General features: G+C 36.0%; 1 protein-coding gene across 7 annotated transcripts in view; it reads left to right on the forward strand.

Moving 5' to 3' along the window:
* The window catches only part of CACNA2D1 (calcium voltage-gated channel auxiliary subunit alpha2delta 1), a 496,060-nt gene that overhangs the window by 449,854 nt on the left and 19,938 nt on the right, over nt 1–26,268 (forward strand). For 4 of the 7 annotated variants that reach the window (XM_032873243.1, XM_032873244.1, XM_032873246.1 and 1 more), the window contains 15 exons: nt 3,725–3,801; nt 5,057–5,077; nt 5,724–5,784; nt 12,229–12,326; nt 15,141–15,228; nt 16,272–16,334; nt 16,990–17,093; nt 17,976–18,062; nt 19,631–19,698; nt 20,079–20,117; nt 21,548–21,619; nt 22,685–22,837; nt 22,921–22,973; nt 24,524–24,579; nt 24,974–25,103. In XM_032873243.1, coding sequence (XP_032729134.1) covers nt 3,725–3,801; nt 5,057–5,077; nt 5,724–5,784; nt 12,229–12,326; nt 15,141–15,228; nt 16,272–16,334; nt 16,990–17,093; nt 17,976–18,062; nt 19,631–19,698; nt 20,079–20,117; nt 21,548–21,619; nt 22,685–22,837; nt 22,921–22,973; nt 24,524–24,579; nt 24,974–25,103 — 1,170 coding nt within the window. The remainder of the gene's footprint in view (nt 1–3,724; nt 3,802–5,056; nt 5,078–5,723; nt 5,785–12,228; nt 12,327–15,140; nt 15,229–16,271; nt 16,335–16,989; nt 17,094–17,975; nt 18,063–19,630; nt 19,699–20,078; nt 20,118–21,547; nt 21,620–22,684; nt 22,838–22,920; nt 22,974–24,523; nt 24,580–24,973; nt 25,104–26,268) is intronic. The other 3 variants (XM_032873245.1, XM_032873249.1, XM_032873248.1) reach the window with 1 other exon arrangement.

The following is a 26,268-nucleotide window of genomic DNA, read 5'->3' on the forward strand; positions in this document are numbered from 1 at the left end:
CTAGGATTATAAAATTTAGAAATGAAAACCTGCGTGATATAAATCCATTTGATCATTTTGCATATCTATGTTAGCAATAATTAATGTCGACCAAACCCCCTAATACTTAGTTTGTAGTTACTGCTTCCACTGATTTCCTCATTTAAATTGTCAGTTAGTTTGCATTGCTTACATTTAGGTAGCAAATTAACTTAAAACTTGTCACATCATAATATGATCTGATATAAAATGCTCAATCCACACAATTTTCCTCCATGCGTGGCAAGTCCGTGATATCCTGAGCACTCCCATGGACAGGGCCTTGGAAAGCTGGACAGACTAATACCCTATAGTGTCTTGAAATTTCTCTCTGCTTCACTCATTGAGCATTTCCTTTGCTTTCTTGGTCTAACTCTTCTCTGAGGTCATAGCTTTCCCTGTGGTCCTATCCCTCATGCTCATAACACTGAGGTTGATAGGAATATTTCCTTCTTGTTACTCATTAGCTCTTCCTCTTCTCTGAAATCCCCATCTCTAAATCTAAGTCATTTTCTTTGCATTCCTGTAGGATTTCACTTTCTGGCTCGCTGTTAATTATTCATTCATGTAGATCACTATTTCTCATGCTATTTTTGACATACCCACACTTTCTTGAAACAAAACAAAATTTATTTCCTAAATCACCTTTAAAAAAGATTTCAAAATGCAAGCTTAAAATTTTTATTATTAGATTTCCCAGATCTAGAATTAGTCTGCCAAATTATTGAAAATTTTTGTAAATGCTGGGTCTCAAATTTCTCTATTTAACTCATTCTGAGCTGGTAATAGAGAGTTTGCAGATGGGCCAGGTCTGTGGCCCACACTGAAACAGCATGGACATCGATGAGTTTTTTAGTACTTGGACTCTCAGTTTATCTCCTCTTTACTGTGTGGGAAAGTGTTCCCTGCCTTTTTTCTTAGACGAACAAATTCTAAAGTAGAAAAAACTGGATCCCTTTAACCTTGACAATGAGTCAACAATAATGGCAGTCATCATTTTTTAAAATTGTCATTATACCTTGCTTTAAATGTGTTCGTAAAAGTTTCACAAATGTCCCCTACATTCGACCTCTTTCCCTCACACACGGTGATGGGACTAACTGTGGCCAGATTAATACCCCAATTCTGAGTATGTCATTCCTTGTTCATAAACCTTGGAAACCAAATGTTTCCATTTTCCTCCAGGTTAAATTGGGACTTCCAGGTCTGCTTTTCTCATCTCACATTTCTCTCCCAGCCCGTGTGCATGTTGTGTCTCTCCCTGTCCTCCCCACACAGTCGCTGCTCTCTGAACAGTCCCAACTTTTCCACTTTGGCATGTTTTCCTCACACATTCCCCACCCAGTTTTACCACTTAGGGCCAGATTCAGTCTGTTTTCATTAAAAGTACTTTCCTGAATCGGTGTACAAATAAATGCACAAGTAACAGTGTAGAGCAAAATAGAACATCTCTGTTGGAGAAGAAAAGGAAATGGCATGTTTTGACTTAATGAACGAAGTTCCAAATTTCATTTAGTGATTTTTGTCTTTATAAGCCTTGATGTAATTCAGTTATCACAGTTGAATTATAGTAATTAATTATTTTTATAGACTGCTCTTTTTTTCACGGAGAATTTGATTTTATAGAAACATGATTGAGTTAAATAGGATGTTATATTCCATTTAACTAAGGTAACCATGTGTATGTGAGTCACAAAAACATTGCAAGGGCTCTCACATTCACCTGGTGGCTGCTGGCTTTATTAGGCTTTAGTCCTTAGGAGAAAATAAAACAGCCTTGGTCCACTGGTTTTATACGGGCAGAGACAGCAAACACTGCCCTACGACAACATCATTGTTGCAGAATGTTGGTAAAGATCTTACCTGCTAGATGTTGAAGAAAGAACCATTGCCTAGCGATGCAAGTAAATTAACTGTGACTGTATTTTTCTATAAAATGAAGTATAGCTTTTAATAACAGCCTGAGACGTGCAGGCCAATAAAATGTATATTTGATATGTCAGTTTTAAAACTTCTGTTGTGTTCCTCATGAGTTCCAACACTGTTTTTATGGTACATGAGATGTAACCCAAGCTTAGAGAGTGACGCTGGGGCAGCCACATGATACAATGTTATCGGTTTTAATTAGAAGTTTCTCTTAGCGATAAATGCTGATGGAGCAGTAAAAATGTCCTAATTTCCCTTGAGAGGAATTTGTAGGAGACAATCTTCAAATGCTCAGTAATTCTACTCTACATTTTATAAATGGCAAGTGAATCATGAAAGGTCATCTTGCTTTCAGACTAATTGCACTGCTTATTTTAATTTTAATCTCTGCCTCCACTTAAAGGAAGTTACCTATAAAAAGAATGGAGAGATTTTCATTAAATCTACATAACATTTTATTTCTCTGACCTTTTCCCATAAGGACAGTCTATGAATTACTTAATGAAGGAGAAAGATGTGGGAATTGGAGGTAACAAGCATCCACTCATTTTGTTATCTTGACTGCATAATTAAATCGTAGGAAATAAACCTTTTTTTTCCCTCTTCGTAGAGTGAATTTCTATCATATACAGTTGTAAGAAGGAAAACCTGAAGTTTTATTTTTTTTTCCCCTGTTGTGTTTTCCAATTAAAAAAAAAAAAGTAGATAGTGAGATTACAGTTTGGGCATTCTTCTCAAAAGCCTGGAAAACATGAAACATGAATGATTTAAAAGATCTGCAAACAGGCAGAAATACTCAGAAGCCTAGAAACACACACCTTTGCTTGTGCATTGTGAAACTTGAGAGTAAATATTAAAAATGAGCGCCAAGTGACTTGTTTGGTCATGTTAATCAAGAGTTGCTTTTTGAAAATACTTAGTTCCCTGGGAATCTTCTTCTGCCCTCATTTTTTGTACCATTAGTTTGTAATTCTCCTTCAGTATTAAAGCATAGTGAAAGTCATTTGCAAGTGTAAATGGAGATATGGAATAGTAGTTATGTCCTACACAAATACATTAGCCCTTTCAAGGGTAGAAGAATTACATGCAAGCAGTTGTATTATTTCAAACTGCGTAATAATCAAATATACCAAGGTCTTATATGCTATAAGAACCAATAGGGTGAGCAGGCAGTCTTTCTTAGTGCTGTAAGGGGATCTGAATTTTCTTACCAGCAAACTCTAGGGAATTTGCCTCAAGACTATAGTCTTAACGTGGGAGGTCTTTAACCCTCAAAGGGGTATTTTTCAGATGAATTTATGCATCGTGTCGTAGAAATGATAATACTTAACATTTGTAATTTTTAAATAGCGTACATTTGCTGCAGAGCACTCGAACATGGTTTATAATTCATGAAAGAGGGGTATCCAATTAGTATAGTATTTATTTTCTTTAAACCTAACCGTATATTCTCCATCTTTTTCAACACTCCAAGTGTTTCCGTACATGTTCCTGGAAATACAGTACATATGACATTTCTTTCTCAGCTAATTTGCGGGCACATTTAGTAGCTTATTTTCCTTGTGTCTCTTCTGATTCCCTACAACATAGAGAACTGGAGGACTCTGGATCGCAAGACTGAATAAAGTACTCTATTCGCTGAATGCATTTTCCTGTCATAGTAATATGTCTCTTCTTTCCCATGAGGAAGATCTTTGGATTTTCCATTAACTGGATGTGTCTTTTTTTTTTTTTTTTAAGTTGTTTGTTTGTGTTTATGCTTCTCTTGTTTCTATTGCAGTTTGGCCTTGGTATTACCAACCTACAGTTTTTACTATATAAAAGCCAAAATAGAAGAGACAATAACTCAGGCCAGATGTAAGTACTGTGAAAGTGACCCCAGAGTCTATTTACCTCTTAGTATCAGATGTATAAATTTGTCTAGATTTTAGAATGCCCAAGGCCTATACATTTTAGTAGGTGTTACTACCAAATCTACAGCAATGATTCTAACCCATTCCAAACATGCAAGGAACAAGAAATATTCTACGTGGATAGAATATGAGCAGGTACCCGGTCACTGGCATCCCCACCACCCTACCCTGCCTCGCTTCGTGCTCATAGAATCATTGCAGTGCTGTGTTCTCTGTTGCTGTCATTTTAAGGGTCTGCTAGCTGGTGCAAAATGTTTCACATGGTCTCTACTCATGGCACTGTGCTAATAAGGCTTTAACTTTTCTTTTTCTAATTTTTTTTTTTTTTTTTTGCATTTGGCTAGAATAATATTGTGCTCCACATCTTCTATTTTGTTTGAATAAGTTAAATTACATTGGTCTTCGGCTTTGGTTTGGCAATTAACTTCCTTCTGATAATCCAAATGAATAATGTCTTCAGTAACTCAAATGGATTATTTTTTAAAAGCATCATTTAGAATGTGGAGTAATTACTAACATTAGTGCATATTTTAAGTCATTAGTAATCTTTGTTTTTGGTGACTAGACTTAGTAAAGTAAAATGACCATCATATCCTTTGTATATCAGCTATTACTAACAACCTAAATTTTTTGTTATGATAAAGTAAAAAAAAAAAAAGTGTGTATATACCTTTTATACCTTTTACATCTGACTTTAACTGTAATTTCTTTTATTCTCCTGTTGGTTCTTTTTTCTCTCCTCAATCCTTATTCCCACTGTGCTAAATTTAGGATCTTCTATTTATACTTTGACTTGATAGATATGATGGTCTTTTTAACAACCAGCAACTTTGCATGAGCTAGTTCTTCACTTGATAAATGAGGGGATGACTAGTTGGTCTTTGAGGGTTGGTTAATGCTTCTGAATATAGGCTAACATCGTTGCCATTGCACCTGCATTAAACACTTTGCAAAATAGACCCTTGAAATCGCCACAGTACAGAGAGGGAGCTCTAGTAGTAACTGACAGGACATACCTTCCAGTCTTCAAAGAGATGTCTTTTTTTTCCAGACTTCAGCTGTACATAAATATACCTTTGATCTATGCACAATATTTTTATTCAAGAAAGTCATTGAATAAAATATTGTTTGTGACCCCCTTTGCTTTACCCTCTTTTTTTTTTGTTTCCCTGCTTTCTCTTTCTGATGGATTTTCACAGCCAAAAAGGGCAAAATGAAGGGCAAGTATTTTCTTGTTGCTCAATTTCTTTCTGTTTAGTACACTTGACATTTCCACTGATATTTCCATTCCTATTGGATATTATCCTCTGTGCTTCTCATCTGCTAGATTTTCCTCCATGATCACTCAAACCTTAGCAGCAGAAATGGTGGAAAGAATATGCTTGTGTTTTCATATGCAATGTATTTCACATTTAGGTTTTTTTTGAGGCTTAAATACTTGTGTGTTTTTAGCCTTCCACCTACTAATTCATACCTAATACGAAGAATGTTACTAATTAACTAAAGGCATTGATGAGTTTATTAAAATCATTTTCTTTACCGTAATATTGATAAAAATTTTATGTTGAGGTTTTAAATGAAATAACTCTGATGTAACATTGATATAAAAGGTACCATGGTTATGGTATGTTTAGTAAATGGAAAACTTCTAAGACAGCATTTTTCTTATATAACTGGTCTAATTTTTGTTATGAAGTTAAAATGGATTTTATAATTAGATTATGCAGTATTAAGGACCTTTTAGGATAAAGTACTCTTTTTAGTTTTTTCTTAGTAGGTTATCATTGTAATGCCTTCATATCGTCGTAGAAACCCAAGATGTGTACACTGGATGGCTTATCTAATCCTGTAACATTATCTTTGCAGATTCTGAAACACTGAAGCCGGATAATTTTGAAGAATCTGGCTACACATTCATAGCACCAAGGTTGGTTTTGTTTTGTTTCATTTTTTTATAACTTCTATGGATAAGTAAGCCTTCAGTCACAGTTCTGAGTTAATCCCGTGCCGAATTATGGAACCAAAGAGAGCAATAACTTTAAAACTGAAGCTATATTCTATTCGTTCATTGACTCAGTAAGCAACATCCTAGGCTAAGCAATGTTCCGACTCCAGGGACCTATCGGTGAATAAGACAGAGGTAGACTTTGCTCCTATTGGAAATAACAGTGGTATCCATCAATAGTGAAGAACTGGGTATGTGCCTTTGTGCGTACACAGACACAAACATACTCTGTATGTATGTGTGTATAATATACACATACACACGGGGGATATACTGAGATATCTACAGATCTATATGTGTGTATAGACATAAGGTTAGAATATCTGAACATCATAATTGCTTTATTTGAGTGTTCTAATAATGCTCTGCAAAAGCATTTTAATATAGTGACATTTTCTCACATACTTCTTAATATTTTTTTCCTCTTCCCTAATTTTATTTCTCATATAATCCCCCTTCTCTAACCCTAATACACATCTTTCTCCCTACCTCTATTTTCATGTAATTATTTGATACTCAATAACTCAAGTGTTCTTTTATTTTTTTTTCTTCGTTCTTTTATTTTTTTATAGGTTTTTATTTGATGTTAGTTAACATACTGTGTAATATTAGGTTCAGGTATATATATAGAGAGAGAGAGAGAGAGTCATTGACCACTTCCATATAATACCTGGTGCTCATCACAAGTGCCCCCTTTAATCCCCATCGCCTATTTCACCCATCCCCACATCCACCTCCCCTCTGGTAACCATAATTTTCTTCTCGATAGTCAGTTAAGACTCTGTTTCTTGGTTTGCATCTCTCATTCTTTTCTTTTCCCTTTGTTTCTTAAATGCCGCATCTGAGTAAAATTATACAGTATTAGGCTTATTTTGCTTAGCATAATGCTTCTGTCTAGCTCCATCCTTGTTGTTGCACATGGCAAGATTTCATTCTTCGTTATGGTTGAGTAATATTCTATCGTGTGTATATACCACAGCTTCTTTAGCCATTCATCAGTCAGTGGATGATGCTTGCGTTGTTCTCATAATTTGGCTATTGTAGATCATGCTGTATAAACATCAGGGGGCGTATCTCTGAATTAGTACTTTTTTATTCTTTGGATAAATACCTAGTAGTGAGGTATTTTGTAAGATAGCTCTATTTTTAAGTTTTTCGGGAACCCCCTATATTGTTGTCCAGAGGGGCTGCACCAGTTTGCATTCTCACCAGCAATGCAAGAGGGTTCCGCTTTCTCCACATCCTTGCCAACACCTGTTGTTTGTATTGTTGATTGTAGCATTCACACTGGGGTGAAGTGATACATCATTGTAGTTTCAATTTGCATTTCTCTGATAAGTGATTTTGAGCATCTTTCCATGTGTCTGTTGGCCATCTGTGTGTCTTCTTTGGAAAAATGTCACTCATGTCTTCGGACCATTTTTAAATTGGATTATTTGTTTTGGGGTGTTGCATTTTATAAGTTCCTTGTATATTTTTGATCCCATCCCTTTACCAGATAGGTCATTTGCAAATATCTTCTCCCATTCCATAGGTTGCGTATTAGTTTTGGTGAGTGCTTCTTTTCTTAGATAAAAACTGAGCTTTTTATTTTGATGAAGTCCAGATAGCTTATTTTTGCTTTTGTTTCCCTCAGGAGACATGGTTTCAAGTCTCCCATTTAGGTCTTTCATCTGTTTTGAATTTATTGTTGGGTCTAGTGTAAGCAAGTGGTCCAGTTTCTTTCTTTTGCACATTGCTGACCAGTTTTCCAGCACCATTTGTTGAAGAGACTTTTTCCCATTGGATATTATTTCCTGCTCTGTCAAAGATTAATGGACCATATAGTCATGGGTTCATTTCTGGGTTTTCTGTTCTGTTCAGTCGATCTCTGTGTCTGTGCCAGTACCAGACTGTTTTGATTACTACAGCCTTGTAATGTAATTGGAGTTCAGAGCTATGATGCCTCCAGCTTTGTTTCCCTTTGTTCCTTGGTTCTTAATTTGCACTCTGTAGCAAACACCTATAATAATATCAAATTAATGTAATTCTATTAACCTAGGCTAAACTATTGAAGAGAAAAGATTTAGAATGCTATATCAATAATTTCTCACATTTTATACTTCTTAAAGAAATTCCTGTAAGAACCCAAAGACCACTCACAAAATTAAAGTGTAACTCAGACCAATTTTGGAAGGGAATACTTTTTGACAAAACTCTGCTAACAAAGCATGTTTTTGGCATCATGAGTGACTTTGTCCTTTAGCAGCTTCTCCTACTTGAATTTCCGTCATTGTCTGATACCGTTGAATCCTGGGGGATTCTTTGCCTCCCCTTGCTTGTGACACCCTATTTGGGTGTTCTTCCTCCCTCCCTGGGCTGCAGAGTCAGTCTCTATCCTGAGGGTGCTAGCTTAGGCCCTCTTGTTATTCTGTGTCTACAGACACACCACCCATCTCTTTGATGTTGATAGTTTGAGGCAATGCCTTCAAAATCCACAAAATGGCCATAATGTCTAGAGACAAAGGAGGCATGCCATTTATTGAGATTACATTATAATATAGGATCAAGCAATATGTTTCCAGACTTTATGTCTACATATGTATTTCAGTGGGAGACATTCATGTTTATGGAAAACTAACAGGAATATCTCTTTGGTGTGATTCAGCTCAGCGTCTCCTAAGCATTTGTCTTTGCTCCCTTTCCTTTATATCTTTTACTCCATCACCAAGTCTTGCCAAACAGAATTTATCGTATGAATATCAAGTGTTTCTGCAAAACTCTGCTAACTTTCTTCTCATCCAGATCAGTGCTTTCTCAGACCTAAGCTACCACAGCTGCCTCCTACTTGACGTCCCTACCTCCCCAAAGCCCTCTTTACTTCCCAGTCTGGTCTCATTTCTGTAACTGGAGAGAGTTTCTAGAATGTGAATAAAATTATGTTTCTCATCTGCTAAATGTGAACCAATAGCTCAACAGTGTCTTGTGACACTCTGTACCTTATATCGTAGCTTTCAGCTGCTCTGTTACTGGGTCCCAGTTTACAGTGTGGTCCTTACACTCTAAATCCGGGGCCAGCAAATTATAACCTGCAGCCTCCTGTTTTATACAAAGTTTTGTTAGAACACAGCCATACTGGTTTGGTGCTGTATTGTCTGTGGCAGCTTTCACTACAAAGGCAGAGTTGATGAGTTGTGGCATAGACCTTATAGCCCTTGAGTCTGACTCATTTATTATCTGGCCCTTGAACAAAAAGTTTGCCAACCTCTGCTCTAAATTCCAAACACATTAAACTTCTCTTGGTTCCTATGTGTGCTTTTTTTTTTCCCCCTCTTAACTCTGGATCCACTAATTTACTGTTTTGCTCCGCACTCAGGCATAGCCCACCCACCCCTTCCCAAACCCCAACTTCAAAGCTCCTCTATCGAGGAATTTCCTTACCATTTTCACTGAATTAGACATCCTTGCTGACTCTTTCATTGAATACTGTATTTCCCTTACTAGAGCACTGGTCCATTTTACGTCATTTACTTTCCCCAGTAAAGCAACAACTCAATCTAATTGACTCACCATTCAGTACCCAGCATCCATCCCACTCATTGCCTGGCACACATTAGGTGCTGACTAAATATATACAGTGTTTGTAGAATCTATAAAGATATAAAGAATATTTTAAAACTGATTATTAAAATACTTGCAAACTTAACATGTTTTCCAATATAACTGAGCATCTTAGAAATGCTAAAACCAGTTTTAGCTAGAAAGAGTATTAAAGGCAGAACAAGATCCCACAGAATATTAACATATTGATTCATTACGTGGTGTAAGAGTGTTGAAATTAGATGTGATACATTGATAAGACTCTCCTTCCATCTCCGATCTGTTTTTTTCTAGGCAACTTCTTCACCCATCTCTCCCAGTTATTGAATAGCAGACCAGGCAGACTGGCTTTCTGAGCCATACTGTTAGACAGTGTGGAAAATATGGCAGAAGTCCCAGTGCTCACAGAGGATAAATGTAGCTCTGAATTCCAGTTCCCAATTTGTAAGCAATGACTGTTGAGTTCAGCAAGGATTAACATATGAACCATTTCTGTGGTATGACTGGAAAAGTAGAATTTACCTATGTGTTTAGAGAAGAAGTAAATAGTAGAGAAGGGAAATGTTACAGCTTGTGGGACAGTGACGTTCACCTCAACCTGTTGAACCTTTTACAGGAATGATTATTTTTACTGCTCCAGAGAACTCTGTAGTAAGTTAGTATTATCCCATTTCACAGATTAGGAAACTTTCTTGCTATTTCAAGATCTAAGTATGTATATTGATTATCAAAGGCTAATCGATCTTAGAAAAACATCCAGTGCCTCTGAGTAAAATATAAATGTATAGAGCATTGTTTTTACTGTTAAAAGTTATGCAGAGGGATGAAAGGTCTAAGTGACTAAGAAATGGAATAATTTGGCTATTTTTCAGAAATGAAAAAGGCATTTCAAAGATGGGTTAGAATGGGAAAGGAGTGGTATGTGATAGCCTGTAATTAAAGCTGATTGTGGGAGGTAGTCCATTTTAGCTCTGTCAATCATGCAAATTTTCTCCACCCTGTCTCAAAACAAAAATTTCTACGAACTGAGAAGTTTTGTGGTTTTGTGTGTTGTGTGTGTGTGTGTGTGTGTGTGTGTGTGTGTGTTTTAAGTTTGTTTTGGAAGAAGTTCTGACGTTCTCTTTCTGCTCTCTGAGGCTTTCTATTTAGGTGATGGTCTTGCCTCTGAAAATGTTCACTACACAATTGCACTTCTGTCCTCAATATTTGATTATCCCATATGTTGCATTAACCTAGTTAGTATAATGACAACCTTACATTTATGTTGTTTTCTATTTGTTTTCAATTTCCAAAATACTTAGGATAGCAGTTCTCAAAGTAGGGGGTCTCAAAACCCTGTGGGTTCCAGAGGCCCTTTCAGAGAACCGACCAGGTCCTAAAACAGCGGTGATGTTTGTCTTTTCTTCACATCGACATTTGCCAGGACAGGAGAAAGACCATGAGGAGCTGATACCTTAGCAGGAACCCAGGCAGTGACACTAAAGGGTCCTGGTAGCCACTGTAATCTTCCTTGCTGGGAGAAAAGCCAGTCTCACTTTAAAATAGCTTTGATGGAATCAGTAAAAATTATTCACTTTATTGAAACTTTACCCTTGAGTACATGTCTTTTACTATTCAGTGGGAAGGAAATGGGAGTTCTACATACCAGAGTAACTTGGCTATCTCAAAGGAAAGCACCTGTGTGACTTGAATTCAGAGCTAAAATACGTGCTCCTTGCACTTTTTTCAGGAAATAGAATTTTACTTGACAGAATGACTTAGGTATTCGATGAACATTTTCTCAATAACCAAGTAAGGCTTCTGCTTTGAAGAAAATAACAGTGTTTGTTGCTCATGACAAAATCTGTGCTTTCACACAAAAGTAAGAATTTGGGGGAATTCATATTTACTGCATCCCCATAGTTATCTGGTGAGACTAGTGATAATAATGAATGTGATTTTTCAATTTTATAGTGAAATGTGTCGTCATTTGGCAGATCTGCAGATTTTCCAATGACCAATTCATGATGTTGCAAAATCAGGTTGATTTAAAATGTAAGACAGTGCACTGAATTTTAATGCAACAGTACAAAAAGTTGATTGCTTCAAATTCCATATTACAACTAACTACCAAGAAATTACTAGTAATCAAGTTTTGGTATATTATTAAAAAGAAGAAGAAGAAGAAGAAGAAGAAGAAGAAGAAGAAGAGGTACAACACTTGGGAAGCATATAAAATAGTTCTTTCTTTTCCAACTGCATATCTTTAGAACACGTTTTTTTCATGTGCCCAAATAGAATCTTGCTGTTGCTAGAAAAAAGTATGCCTCTGCATTCAATTAAGTCCGGAATTAGAGATTTGCAAATAGGTAAATCAGTGCCACTTTTTTTCCCTGATAGGTTATTTAATTAAAAAAAAAAAAAAGTAATTTCTCATAAAAATGTTAATATGGAATGGGTTTATTCTGGCTATTTAGTGAGTATTTTCCATTTTCTCTGTTAATTTCTATATGGAAACTCCAGATATACAACATACATTGAAAATAGTGCATTTAGAACAACAAAAGGTAACATTTGTTGAGCACCTGTTGCCAGAGGGCAGGTGCTTAATATATATTATCCACACTACTCACCTCTTATTGTCCAAGTTTTGTTCCATTATACAGAGGAGGAAATGGAAATAAGAAATTAAACAGCTTGCAAAGTCACAGAGGTAGTAAAAGTGTTTTTACTTCCTCTGGTGGCTGTGTACTTTAAAAAAAAAAAAAAGTTGTGGTTTTCATAGCTGATGTCTTATTTTTTTTTCAGAGATTACTGCAATGACCTTAAAATATCAGATAACAACACTGAATTTCTTTTAAATTTCAATGAGTTTATTGATAGAAAAACTCCAAACAACCCATCCTGTAAGTATAGATAGATTTGTAGTAATTATTTGGTGTCACTATTACTGTATCCAATGTGGTCAACTCTTGCTTCAGATTTGTGTGTTGGCATGCTGGCATCTTGACTTATGTTTAAATTTTTAATGGTAAAATGTAACAATTTGACTTTTTATATACAAAAGAATTTTTATTTCATTATGAAGGAAAATGACATTTTCAAAGCCAGGTGATATATGCCTACAAATGTTTAAATGTAAATAGGGTATCCTTATCTTGGCTCTTTTCAAATTTAAGGAACTTAATTTTGATGATATATATATACACACACACACTCTGTAGCCTCTTCTCATTTATTTTAAATTCAATTAGCCAACTTAAAGTACATCATTAGTTTCAGATATAGTGTTCTATGTTTTGAAGGCTTTTCATTGCATTGTTCTTGCTATATAGAAGAAAACATACAACATGTTTTTATTGATGTATCTCTATCCTCCAATTTATATAAACAGTTTTAAGATGAAGAGAATAAAAACAAGGCATAAATTAAAATATATCACTTAGTGTTTTCTGATCAATTTACAGATGCTTCTATTTTATGAAGTTGGAACAAGTTGGAGTAAATAGGAATTTTAATAATTATTCTTTAACCAGTACATTTGTCTTTCAGAGAAATTTACATCAGTCATACTATAAAACTTAAATAGAAATTAATGGATTCTTGGCTTTTTAAAACATTTAAAAATCTTAACTGTTTTCTTACTAAAAATATCCTATAAAAATACTACCATGAAAAGATGCAGTGGAGATAGGTAAATGAGAGGAAAACCAACTGCATGGCAAAAATTTCCTTAATAAATATAACTTGGGAAAAAAAAAAACAAAAAGTAACAGTAACTGACTTTTATGTCCTTTCCTCCTCCTCCCTGCATCATCACTTGTTCTCCTCCTGTGCTTTTTTTTTTTTTTTTTTTTTTTTTAAGATTTTATGTATTTATTTGAGAGAGAACACGAGCAGGGGGAAGAGGCAGAAGTAGAGGCAGAAGCAGGCTCCTGGCTCATTCTTCAGATGGGGCTCCATCTCAGGACCCCCGAATCATGACCTGAAGCGCATTCAGATGCTTAACCTCCTGAGCCACCCAGGTGCCCCTGTGTTTTTCTTTTTTTTAAATCATTTTCCTCAGGAAGAGTTAAAGAAAGCACATCCTCAGTTATAAAAAGTGAACTAAAGCCATCTCTCAAATTCAAATTTATCTCAGAAAATGAAGGAAATTCCTAGTACTACTCCTATTAGCTACCAGAATTAGAATGAGCTACTCTGAAAACTGGTCATGGGTAGATCAAACCCCAGAGCCCTAAGTAGAGAGTAGTGGTGGGATCCCTGCTCAGCAGGGATTAGGCTTCTCCTCTCCCTCTGCCCCTCCACCCAGGTTGTACATGACCTAATAATAAAATCTTTAAAAACGTAGTTGTAAAATTTGTATTTTCCTCTGATAGTGTTTTATATCGTAGTTTACTCAATCATGCTTCAGCTCAAGTTATTAAAAAATGTATAAAACTAAAAGTATCAGTGATTGAAATCTAAATAGTTTCTTTTTTAGGGGTTCAGGCTATTTTAATTTTGCTTTTATCAAAGTACTTAATCCATCAGAAAAATTACAATTCTCACTGTTTAATTTATTCTCCTACCTAAATGTTTCTGCTGTAAAGCTGTTGTCTTCTTCATATCCCCCATTATTTTGGAATATAAAAATGAGATTATATGTGTGTAAGACAGTAGAGCTCAATACTGATAATCTCTTGATGTATGCAGCAGATATATTTCAAGACATATTTTAAAATTACAGTGTAATTAAAATATGAATGCAATTATGAAATAACTCGCAACACTGATTTAGATTATAAATTAGAATAATGGTCTCATTTCTTTGACCTAAAAGGATTTGCAGCAAATATATCTTTCACTTTTCAAATGGACTGTTTTTCAAAGTGATTCATTTTCTGCTATGATAAAAATAGTTCCTAAAATGAGGTCTAAAATATGGATTCAGATGATCCTTTAAAATTGGGTGAAAGATACATTAAAAAGTATCAACTAAGATGTTCTCCAGTCTACTCCCGACCTCTTGTAGTAATAAGATCTTAAGACCCCCTATTCCTTACCTGAATAAAATGAAATGTTATCAAAAAATGGGAAGTTTCAGAGGATACTTGGAGGTATTCAGAGTTTTGTGGGCTTAAAACAGAAGATCCAAGAGAAATGAAAAGGTGAAGTTTTTGTTCAAGAATGTTTGTTAATTGACCCTTGGTCGTGGCCATCTGACCCTCCATTAACTGTGAACTTGGGCTAAGATGTCCTTTGGTTATTCCAGAAATGACAATCTGAAGCCTGTGGTCTTTGACCATTACCTACAGATTCTGTGTTAAGTTATTCCATTCCTTGGCCAAAACATAAAAACAGAAAACTATACATATTATATTGTTTTATATTTATATATAAAAGTGTCCATTAAATTATGATTGTTTGGAATCCCCATACTAACTTAAAAAAAAAAGGAGAGAGGAAGGCTATTTCCTCAATGTTTCTTAAAGTTTACAAAGTAATTTTCATTTAGAATTGGCTCTTCTGTTAATCCTGGCCATAGCCTGAAAAATAGGAGGTAAGATGAACAATATTTTAAAAAATGCAGAAAGTTAATATTGGATATATTTTGTAATTCACGGAAATATTATCCACTCTTAAGTTGCTTTTACAAATAGAGAATGTATTTGTTTCATTAGTATCCTAATGAAGAAACTATGTGGATGTAAATTGAGGCTATCCTCTTTCTGTGTTAGGTAACACAGATTTGATCAATAGAATCTTGCTGGATGCAGGCTTTACAAATGAACTTGTCCAGAATTACTGGAGTAAGCAGAAAAACATGTGAGTATTTGTTCTTATTAAATATATATGTGTGTGTTTGTGTGTGTGTATAGCATCTCTGTTCAGTTTTTCCCCAAGAAATTTTTGGAAAATAGGTCTCATAAATTTAGACTTTATCATCTATCATTAATAACAATTTCCTGAGAAAAACCTCTTCCATTTGTTGACAACTTACATTTGCAGCTGTGGGTGTGTGTCAGGACAAACACATGCCCTTACTTAGCTTTCTCGGCTTATATGCTGCAGTGTGACAAACCAAGTTAAATAGGCGTGTTAGTGTTTCAGTGTTTGTGATAGAACAGGGCTCCCAGTGAACGCTCGATAGACCTTTTAATAACACTACCATACACCCAGTCAATGAATTAAGAAATCCAGTTAAGGTTCTCATTTACGGTCTCTACTCCATTTCCAGTCAGTCACCAAATGCTAAATATTCCTAACAACATAAGCCCTGTCTCCTTCACACCCAAGTTCCTAATTTCGCATTTCTAAGAAATGATAGCAGCTGCTCTTTCTGCCTGTAGGGCTTCCAACTCCACTCCCCACAGAACTCACCCCTGCCTGTCCTTACTCTTAAAATGCAGTTCCGGTTGCAGGATAAAGTTGAAGCTTTCTGGCATAGGTGTCAAGATCATTGATGAAAGAAGCTGGTCCTTGAAACTTTACTTCCTGTTGCTTCTTACCTTATGCCTTATGTTTTCATGACACCAAATATCACATTCTTCATAGGCTTTCCCTTAACATTTACTCTTGGCTCTCCGTTTAAGAGCTTCCTGCTCCTGCTGTCATCTCTGCTAATTCAAAATGCAGCTGTATTCTTCCTAAGTGGTGTGTTCCTTGAGAATCCTCCATTTTCCAGATAGTTTCACTCTAAAAACATAGTTTACATATATTGATATATTTACTTTGTCTTCCTTTATTTTAGGAATTCATTTTATTTCATTTATTAGTTATTATTACTCATTATTACATCAACACCTAAATTATTATCTTACGGAGAGTAAGTGGAATAAAGAATTTCCTTCTTCTGTCTTCTGTTTTAGCAAGGGAGTGAAAGCGCGGTTTGTTGTGACTGATGGCGGGATTACCAGAGTTTATCCCAAAGAGTAAGTTCAAATAACATCTGTAGAAATCGGTGTATTACAAGAGACTACTCTAGGCTATGTACATTGCTGTGTAAGGAAGCCATTGTGTAGAGAAACTGATTCTTAGATTAAAATGGAGTCACTTAACCTATGAACAATATTTAAAAATGCATATTTCTTTTAAAATGCTATATGATTATTCAGTGATAATTTGGATATTTTGGGTATTCCAAAAAAATTTTTTTTTATTCCAAAATTTAAAAGATTTTTTTTTTGTCTCTGTAGACACAAGCCAACCTAAATGAACATAATGGTCATCGTCTATTGACAATGCTTCCACAGCACTTCATTGTTTTCACTGTTCTGTGGATCTTATCTCTTATCTTCAGAGCAGTCTGTAAAGTGAGCTGGGGAGGCTTATTACTGTTAATTGACCTATTAGCTGACTTATACATAATTACTTGCAGAGCAAAAACTAAGAGCTTTTTCTGACTCTCAGTATTGTTCTACGGTGATGTATTGCTTATTAACGAGTATCATTTATACCATCCATTACCACTGACTTTCTTAGCCATACCTGAGATGTAGGCATATCTGTAAAATTTCATGATGTTCATGGCAAAGTAGGTTATCAGGCAGATTAAAGAATAAAAATGATGAGCCATTTTCTCCTTAGGGCTGGAGAAAACTGGCAAGAAAACCCAGAAACATATGAGGACAGCTTTTACAAAAGGAGTCTCGATAATGATAACTATGTTTTCACTGCTCCCTACTTTAACAGTAAGTACTACTTGGAATTCAGCATTCTCAGTTTCCTTTCTTATTAAAACAAATTATTGTTCCCACCTGCTTGCCCCCCCCCCCCCCGTATATTTTAAGTTAATTGCTCAGAACAGTCCTTATTCAGTATATACTCTGTGCATGACATTGGAAAGACAAAAGCATCCACTTAGTTGAGGAGGTAAAATGCCTACACAGCAAATGGCCAGTAATGAAGAGATGGCATGTCTCCAGGCATGCATAGTACATAGCAATACATGTAGATAATCCTTTGTTTCACAAACTACAAATAGTTGATGAGTGTTTAATGACTTTCAAAAATATAATGAATCCGTTTTAGTTCAATATATTTTTTATGAAACTTATCAGTAGCCCACATTTTTAAAATATTTTCCTGGGTTCTGCCCCAAATCCTTCCTAATTTAATCCCCGAGCCTCTCTGAGGGGAGGTGTTATTCAACCTCATGTTCATAAATGGGGAAACAGAAGTTCAGAGGTTTTGGAGTTCTGTCGAGGAACTTTGGTCTTCTAAAATGCAAAGGCCATTTTGGGTTCTAAGAACAGTCTTTCCACTACACTTCAGTGGCCTCCCCAAGATTTTGGCAAATGTCACGAAGCAGAGATTTGGCAAGCACCTATTACGTTGTGGAAGTATAATTCCCATCCCCAAGTCACTTCATTCAAGATAACTCACGGCCACTCCCCTGAGGGAGTGGTATGTAGAGAAAGAAGAGGGAAGAGAGGACTGACTACACACCTCCTTGTTACCTCTCTGTTCTAGAATACTTAAGCAAAACACTATTCACCTATTAAGAGAAATTCACTATTTGATGTATCTTGACAGGACTGTTTTCCTTTTTTAGTGTTGTTTTTCTTTTTTAGAAAGCGGACCTGGTGCTTATGAATCAGGCATTATGGTAAGCAAAGCTGTTGAAATATATATCCAAGGAAAGCTTCTTAAACCTGCAGGTAAGAGTGTGTAGCGTATACAGACACGTGACCAAAATGAACTGTGACCTAGTATTTGTATTAAAAGTTTGCAGTACTTAACCAGGAAGATCATCAGAAAGCCTGAAGCAACATAAAGACAAAGACAGACATCCAAATTTGTAAAAACGTAAAATACAATTAGTTACCTCTGAGACTGGGGAGGAACAAAGTTGATACTGTACAGAGGGGAGGGCTTTTCAGCGCATGTGTTTATGCAATGCTGACCCAAACTCATGGAGTCAAATCAAAGTTCTAAATGCCAGACTGATCCAGCACCTCCACTCCATAAGTCTGTCCTACAAGGTACTTTCAAGGACACAAAAGGGTATTCAGCCAAGGATGTGAGTGTCTGTAATAAGTTAAACAGGAAGAATAAGTTTTCATCTTTGGGGGAAAAGATGAATAAGTTCTGGCATATCTATACTGTGTGCCTGATAAAATGGATTAGGTAAGAATCTTTTTTTTTTTTTTAATAACATTACAGTAAAATAGAAAAATGACTTTTCTTGATAAATCAAGAAAACAGAAACCTCATAAAACTGAGCATCAGTGGGAACTGGAAGTAGACTGGAATCGTGGATGCAATAAAAGAGAAAATTCTTTTTTCATTGTATGATTCAGTATCTGAATGTTTAAGAAAGCATACTTTAGGCCAGATTGGGATGGTCGATAGCCTTCTTGCTCCTGAGGGCAGTTTTACCCCTCACTGGTTCAACCACCAACTCCATCACTAACTTACCCCTTTGGGGGCTCATTTACTCACTCATTCTCCCAGCCGCTTGTCCTCTCACCTCGCACTTCCTATCTATCCTGGACATACATATATTCAGCACCTGGTGTATGCGTTGATAGGGCTAGGGAAGCCTCTTAACACAATCTCCTTGAATGATCTCCTATGGAAAGGCTATTCCTGACGCTACCCACTTTTTTTTTTTTTTTTTTAAGCTTACTCTGTGTATTAGTTAATTGGCCAGGTTGTAGCCAATGAATAAACTATGTTGTATATATACATAAAATTATTTAATAGTTTAGGAGCTATTAACATTACTTCTTGATGAAAATTCCAAGAAATAGATCTTTGTAATAAGCACTAGATTCAACCCAAATTTAATGCTAAATTATCATACAGCAAATATTATATGGCTCCTAAAGTTGCAACTTTTTTATTTTTATTTATTTTTTTTTATTTTATTTTTTTTTTATTTGACAGATCACAAGTAGGCAGAGAGGCAGGCAGAGAGAGACAGCAGGAGGAGGCAGGCTCCCTGCTGAGCAGAGAGCCCGATGTGGGACTCGATCCCAGGACCGTGAGATCATGACCTGAGCTGAAGGCCGAGGCTTAACCCACTGAGCCACCCAGGCCCCCAAGTTGCAACTTTTTAAATTGAATCAACTTTTCAGGGTATAGCTGTAATTAATTTAATCTCAAGAAACTTAAATTTGCCTGCTCAGGAATACTCAAATGTGAGGGGAAAAATAGATACTAAGAATCACAGCCATATTTTTTCAAATATATGTGTCAATTTTTTTTTCACATCATTTTTCAGTTGTTGGAATTAAAATTGATGTAAATTCTTGGATAGAGAATTTCACCAAAACATCAATCAGGGATCCGGTAAGATTTTTTTTTTTAAATGTTTATGCTATATTTCATGTCAGATGCAAATAAGAAACTAAAACTTTAAAAATTGACAAAATAAATTTTCAATGCTTCTAAATTGAAGCAGAACTATAAATTACTATTTTTGGAAAGATTTTTTTTTGGTTTAAATTAGTTAATAAGAAAAATATTTCAATGTTATAGTTTGAAATGCTCAATAGCTATTTGATAGTTTTATATCTATAAAATTACTTTTTTATGATGGGCTAGGCTGTCATTTATTCTTACTTTTAGACTTGATAAATTATTCTAAGATTTTTAACCTGGTAGTAGTATATTATTTAATCTTTTTTTAAGTAAAAATGTGTGGCAATAATTATATTTTTGTCTTTCAGTGTGCTGGTCCAGTTTGTGACTGCAAAAGGAACAGTGATGTAAGAAAACTTAAAATTTTTAACTGTAATTTTTTGTGTTACCATTGCTAGACTTTAATGCTAAAATTGCAGGAATTTTTAAATAAACATTAAAATATTACTTTATGCAATCTTGAACTAATCTTACATCCTTGTTACATGCTTGTAATTCCTAAAGTTATTTTTTAAAATTTTTATTGTGTTATGTTGATCACCATAAAATACATCATTAGTTTTTGATGCAGTGTTCCTAGCCTCATTTTTAAAAATAATCACATGTTAAGTTTTTTAAAAAGCCTATTTCTGTATGGACTCTCGCCTCTACAATCTCACGACCCTGAGATGAGGTGCTGAGCCACCCAGGTACCCCTGAATGGGTAGTTTCTAACCCAACTGTCCTTTACTGGTTCTTAGGGCAATCTTCCCCTTTCTTTCATAATTTACCTGTATTTGGTTACACTATAGTTACAGTGATGAGAAAACTTTTTGAGCCAAATTTTGGAATTATGTTTTTTTTAATCAAATTCCACTTACATGGATTGGATTTTACATTGTCTTCTGTTACTTCTGTTTCTTCATCGGTTTTTCTCAAAAGTTAAACATTCTCTAAGAATGACTATATTAATTATTCCAAGAATAAAAGAGATGAATTCCACTATTTTCTTCTAGTCTTCTTATATGTATGTATAGTTCCAGTGGTTTATATGATCTTATCATTTCTAGTCATGCAAAATTATCAACCAATCATTTTATAGTTTCTCCATTTTACATAGACTTTATAAATATAGACTACGAAGACTATTTTCAGAGCCAAGGTTTTTAGGAAGCTGCTTCCACATTAGGAAAATGGAGTGCATATGTCCTCAACTCTGAAAGCAATGTTTTTGCTATTTCATAAAATAGAAATTATTAAACTGATTCATGCATTTAAACATGATATAAACTGGGTGGGAACTGATTTCTGTGATGAGCATTGTTTGTTTTGCTTTCTGCTTTTAAATCTAAGAATCCTCATGCTGCCTTTTTTTTTTTTTTTTTAAGTCTGAAGCATGGTGACTACAATGCATTTTTAAAGATATGTCTTTTCAAAGTATTAAGTGTATGTTTATACATTCTTAAATATTTTGGTTTATCCAATTTCCTGGATCATTTAGATGACCAAATGGCAACAGGAGTGCTATTTGGAATGGCTAAAGCTTATTTCTGATTTGTTCTTAGGATTTATTCATATTGAGTTGACAGTTTTAACTGGGTGGGTGTTGGGAATATGAAGCTCTGAGAGTTTGATATGAATCTGTGCATGTCCTTAATTTATTTCATCAAAATATCTTGATTATATATGTTTAAGTTGAAGCTTTCTCCTATTTTTGTTGTTATAGTCATATCTACCTCCAATGGAGTAATGATATGTATTCTCAAAATGTGGGTTGTTGTTTCAAAAATTTCATTAGGTAATGGATTGTGTGATTCTAGACGATGGTGGATTTCTTTTGATGGCAAATCATGATGATTATACGAACCAGGTAGGTACCTGACTGGGACAAAGTGTACTTTCCAAAGTGTATTTCCCTGATCAACATTACAAAAGTTCTTCAAACCATTACAGGAGTTAATGAGTTGTTATAACACTGCCATAAAATAAATTTTAAAATGCTAAATAAATATAAGCCATTAATAAATACATTCTAAATACAGTTTCCTAATATCAGTAGAATTTCCTTTCTAGTACTAACAGTTAACATTACAACATATAGTTGAGAATTTTAACATGAGAGGAACTTTTTGTCCTTGTTCACATTAAATATTAATATCTAATTTAATATATGGCTGCTTTAAACTGATGAAGTTTCTGTTCCCAAATTTGCATGTTGCCAGCATATAAGCAAGCTAATTGGCTCCCACAGAATTTTAAGCAAATTAGAATGTTGCCAACTTACTTTGTCTCTGAATCTACCTTTCCAGCTTCTCTTTAAAAAGAAAAGATCTCTCAACAACGAGCATTTTCTTGTTTATTTTAAAGATTGTATTTACTTACTTGAGCGACACCATGAGAGCACAAGGACGAGCAGGAGGAAGGGCAGAGAGGGAAGGAGAAGCAGGCTCTCTGCTGAGCAAGAGCCTGACCCAGGGCTTGATCCCAGGACCCTGAGATCATGACCTATTGTTAAGGCAGAGGCTTAACCAGCTGAGCCCCGCAGGTGCCCCAACAATGAGCATTTTCTTAACTGGCCATGTTTATGGGCTGGAGTTGATGAGCCTCAAGTTTGCCCCTTGAGGTTCCTCGTCTTTTTCCAGTCCCACCCCTTTCTCTCAGTTATGCTACTTTCCTCTTCCCCACAAGGAGTCGGATTGTGACCTTAACGCTTAGTCAACCGTGTCCATTCTTTCCACAAACATCACACAGAGCCCCCAAGCAGTGAGAGCCCCTCCTCTTCACTTCTTTCGGAACGTCCCTTTCAGCTCCCCGGCTCTGGTCAGCCCCAGAGTAGTTTCAGTTCACAGTTCATCTCACTGATCGTCGTGGCAGCAGTTGCGGTGTACCCATGTGGCGTCAATTTGAAACGTTCTCATTTTCCCGTCTGTCCTAGATTGGAAGATTTTTTGGGGAGATCGACCCAAGTTTGATGAGACACCTGGTTAATATATCAGTTTACGCTTTTAACAAGTCTTACGATTATCAGTCAGTGTGTGAACCCGGCGCTGCGCCCAAGCAAGGGGCAGGGCACCGCTCGGCGTACGTGGTCAGTAACGTCCCCACCCCGGTTCCTCTCCAGCAAACGCTCAGCGTCCATTCGTGTAACAACCGTTTCATTCTATTTTCCAGCCGTCGATAGCAGACATACTACACATTGGCTGGTGGGCCACTGCTGCTGCCTGGTAAGTCCCTATTTTCACTGGTACTGAGAAAGCGGGTGTAAAATAGTAACAGATTTGATGGCAATGCCCATTTTGTGGCATGTGTGTCATTATTACGGGAACTCCTTGTTTTCATTTCTAAGTCACACACTGATCATATTTACAAATAGTTTCTCCTCCACGGTCAATTTAAAGCAGTTACAGTTGTTTAGTTTTTCATACGAAAACAGGGTTTGCGCCTGCAGACTCCAACCTCTTCAGAGATCTGTTGCAGCTCTCTGCTGTGTTCTCTGTGCACTCCATTCTTTACATTTTAGGTCTATTAACCTATAAAAAGTTTTTACCTGTTGCCTTTAATATCCAAATTAGATGTCTTTGTGGATCAAATTCAAGACATCATGACTTCTCTTTTCGGATCAAATTCAAGACATCATGACTTCTCTTTTCACCTCCTATTTGTACAAAGGCAGAATTTTAGAGACATTGCTGAAATGGATATGTCTGTCTTTTCACTGATTGACCCTCCCTCCCTCCTTCTACACCTCACTTATACTCCACCACCTATGAAAATAAGACATTTAAACTGTTTGAGGCACTGTGGAAAGTCTGTAAGATCAAATTTGTCATCGTTTGGCTCTGGTCAGTCAAGTAACTCAATCTCCTTTTCTGTCTGGGATCCTTTCTCTCCCTCAACTCCTTACCTCCTTCCTATCCCCTCCCCCTTCTTTTGTAGCCTTTCCCTACCATATCGTCCCACCCTTATTCCGTGTGGATTCATCTTTAACATTCATTTGATGGTGAGGCTTCCCCAGCTGAAATTAAGTGGTCGCTTTCATAAAGCGGAACAAAGATTTTATGTTAACAATCCCATTTTTTCTAGGAAAAAAACCTGGAAAATGGTGCTTTCTGTTGTGACACTGGCATTTATATATTAATTGACTCATGTATTCTAAATATCATGGTATATGATTTTTTCCTGGCCAGAATCTACCTCTCACCCCCCTTTTTCTAACTAAATTCAATTCTAGGTGATTCTGTACTATCCTATAATATTGGCTTAACTGTCATTTACTATAAAACTGAATTGTACTGTATGCCCTAGATCATAGGTATATTTTAGTTTATGAATGTCACATTTTGTATCTCCAAATATATTCTATATTGTCAAGTAAAGAGTTCACAGACCGATGGCACAAGGTCGTTTTTGTTTGGTCTTTTGTTTTTCTCCACCACAGAGTGTTTAAACTAAACTAAGGAAGCACTCCTGAACATGAAACCTATGTCATGAACTATTGACACCAGAGCTACCACTCCTCCATGATCACGTGTCTCCTTAGGCCTCTTCACCCCTGCGTATCCCTCACCTGGTCCTGAACATTTCTGACTTCACAAAATTACACTGTTCCGTAAAATTTAAGAAATACTTACATAAAAATGCTCCTCAACTTGCTATTGGCCAATTCTCCATTTTTTTCTTAACAGATGCAAAAGAAATGTGTACAGGCAAAATTGCTCAGGTTTTATTGTGTAGTTTAGATTTTGATCACTAATCATTCATATTTACAACTTAGGTCTATTCTACAGCAGTTCCTCCTGAGTTTGACCTTTCCACGACTTCTTGAAGCAGGTATGTGAATACTCAGCTATTGTCATAATAATTAAAATTTTGTTTTGGGATGTGCTGAGTTCACCCAACTCAGTGAGAAAATATGTGCATTTGTGTCTATGAGAGAGAGAGAGCTCACGCATTTGGTAGGTTGGAATCTCTTTGCCAAAACTTAGCTCAGGCTTTGGCAACCTTCTGTAAAATGTCCTATTGACCTCCATTTTGTAACCTCCTATTTATTGAATTTATTGTTATTTATTGGGCATCTGTTAGGGGCTGCTCCTGCCTTATCCAGCAATAAACAAGCCACGAAGAGTGCCCACCCTTATACCCTTGCTTTTCTCTTTGAGGCATAAATGTCTGGGCATGGACCATAGTGTCTCCTCGTGGTGATCTGTGTTTTTTTTCCCCACAGTGGAGATGGAAGAAGAGGACTTTACGGCTTCTCTGTCAAAGCAGAGTTGCATTACTGAACAAACCCAGTATTTCTTCGATAATGATAGCAAATCATTCAGTGGTGTATTAGACTGTGGAAACTGCTCCAGGTAAACATGTCTTCCTTTCAGGAACAGTCCTAGTTCACTAAGAAACTGGATTCACTTTTATAATCATTACAGAAAATGAGGGGGATTATTGTTCACATCGGAGAGACACAGGACCATTTGTAGTTGAAAACAGATCTTTAGTTTGGCTGTAGGTTTTTAAAATTTACCTTCTCTAGAATTCATCCTGAGTGGCTAGGTTGTAATCCTGTCAACTATCACAATAGGATCAAGAAAATTGCACTAACTTTGAGGCAGAACCTAGAAAATTTTGGTTGTATTTTACTATATTTTTGTCTAAAAGGACCCTTCTAAGAATTTTTCTGAAGTCAGAATTAAAGGCACTGACTGTAATAATAGAATTATAGTAATTCTGAGTGATTCTAAGCCAAATATATGATCGATCGCTATTTACATTTATTTACTAAGTAGTTTTACAGAAGGGTGTTCTGGGGAGGGAGGTGTTTTATTTCTAATTGACAATTGAATGCATCTTTGAATTAGGATGAAAAACTAGGAGAAAAATACCAGTTCCTAAAAATCAAGGTTAATGTTAGTCACCAGTAGGCATAACACATCCTGAGTAATTTTTGGAAGAGATTGAGAATTTCATTTGGTTGTGAGGGATGAAAGAAAAAGGCAAGGTGGGATTTTGCAAAGTTTTGAGAGAGAGCGATCCCCCGTGTCACAGGATCCCTGAGAACAGAGAGGCACAGATTGGGGACACTTGAGGGCAGGTAATTCTAGAAGCAATGTTAACCTAGAGAAAAGGAAATAGGAAGAGGTGAGGTCATCTGAGCATGTGAAAGGGTTGGGAGAGTTGCTAGGGGATCCAGACGTTGGTAACAGACGTTTTCCAGCAGCGGTTAACTGCAACTAGCATGAATTTTTAACAGACCTGGTCAGTATGACTTTCTGAGTTTTAGCAGATCTCTGTGTTCTAGGAGGATGTTGAGGATAGGAAGAGAAGAGTCAGGCCTCAACTCAAAAAAAAAGATCATACCATCTTGTATAGAATTTAGCATATCAGACTGTCAAGTTCTACAAACAGATTTGTAGCTGTATGGTTATCTCAAAATTTCAGAATCCTTTGGCCTTTGACTAGCAGGTGCCTGGTAATAATCAATTTTTAAAGCACAGGTTGCTAAGTTAAATATAATGTACAGAT

This window comes from Lontra canadensis, unplaced genomic scaffold (genome assembly GCF_010015895.1).
Source record: "Lontra canadensis isolate GAN:19392208 unplaced genomic scaffold, GSC_riverotter_1.0 scaffold48, whole genome shotgun sequence".
Taxonomy (NCBI): Eukaryota; Metazoa; Chordata; class Mammalia; order Carnivora; family Mustelidae; genus Lontra; species Lontra canadensis.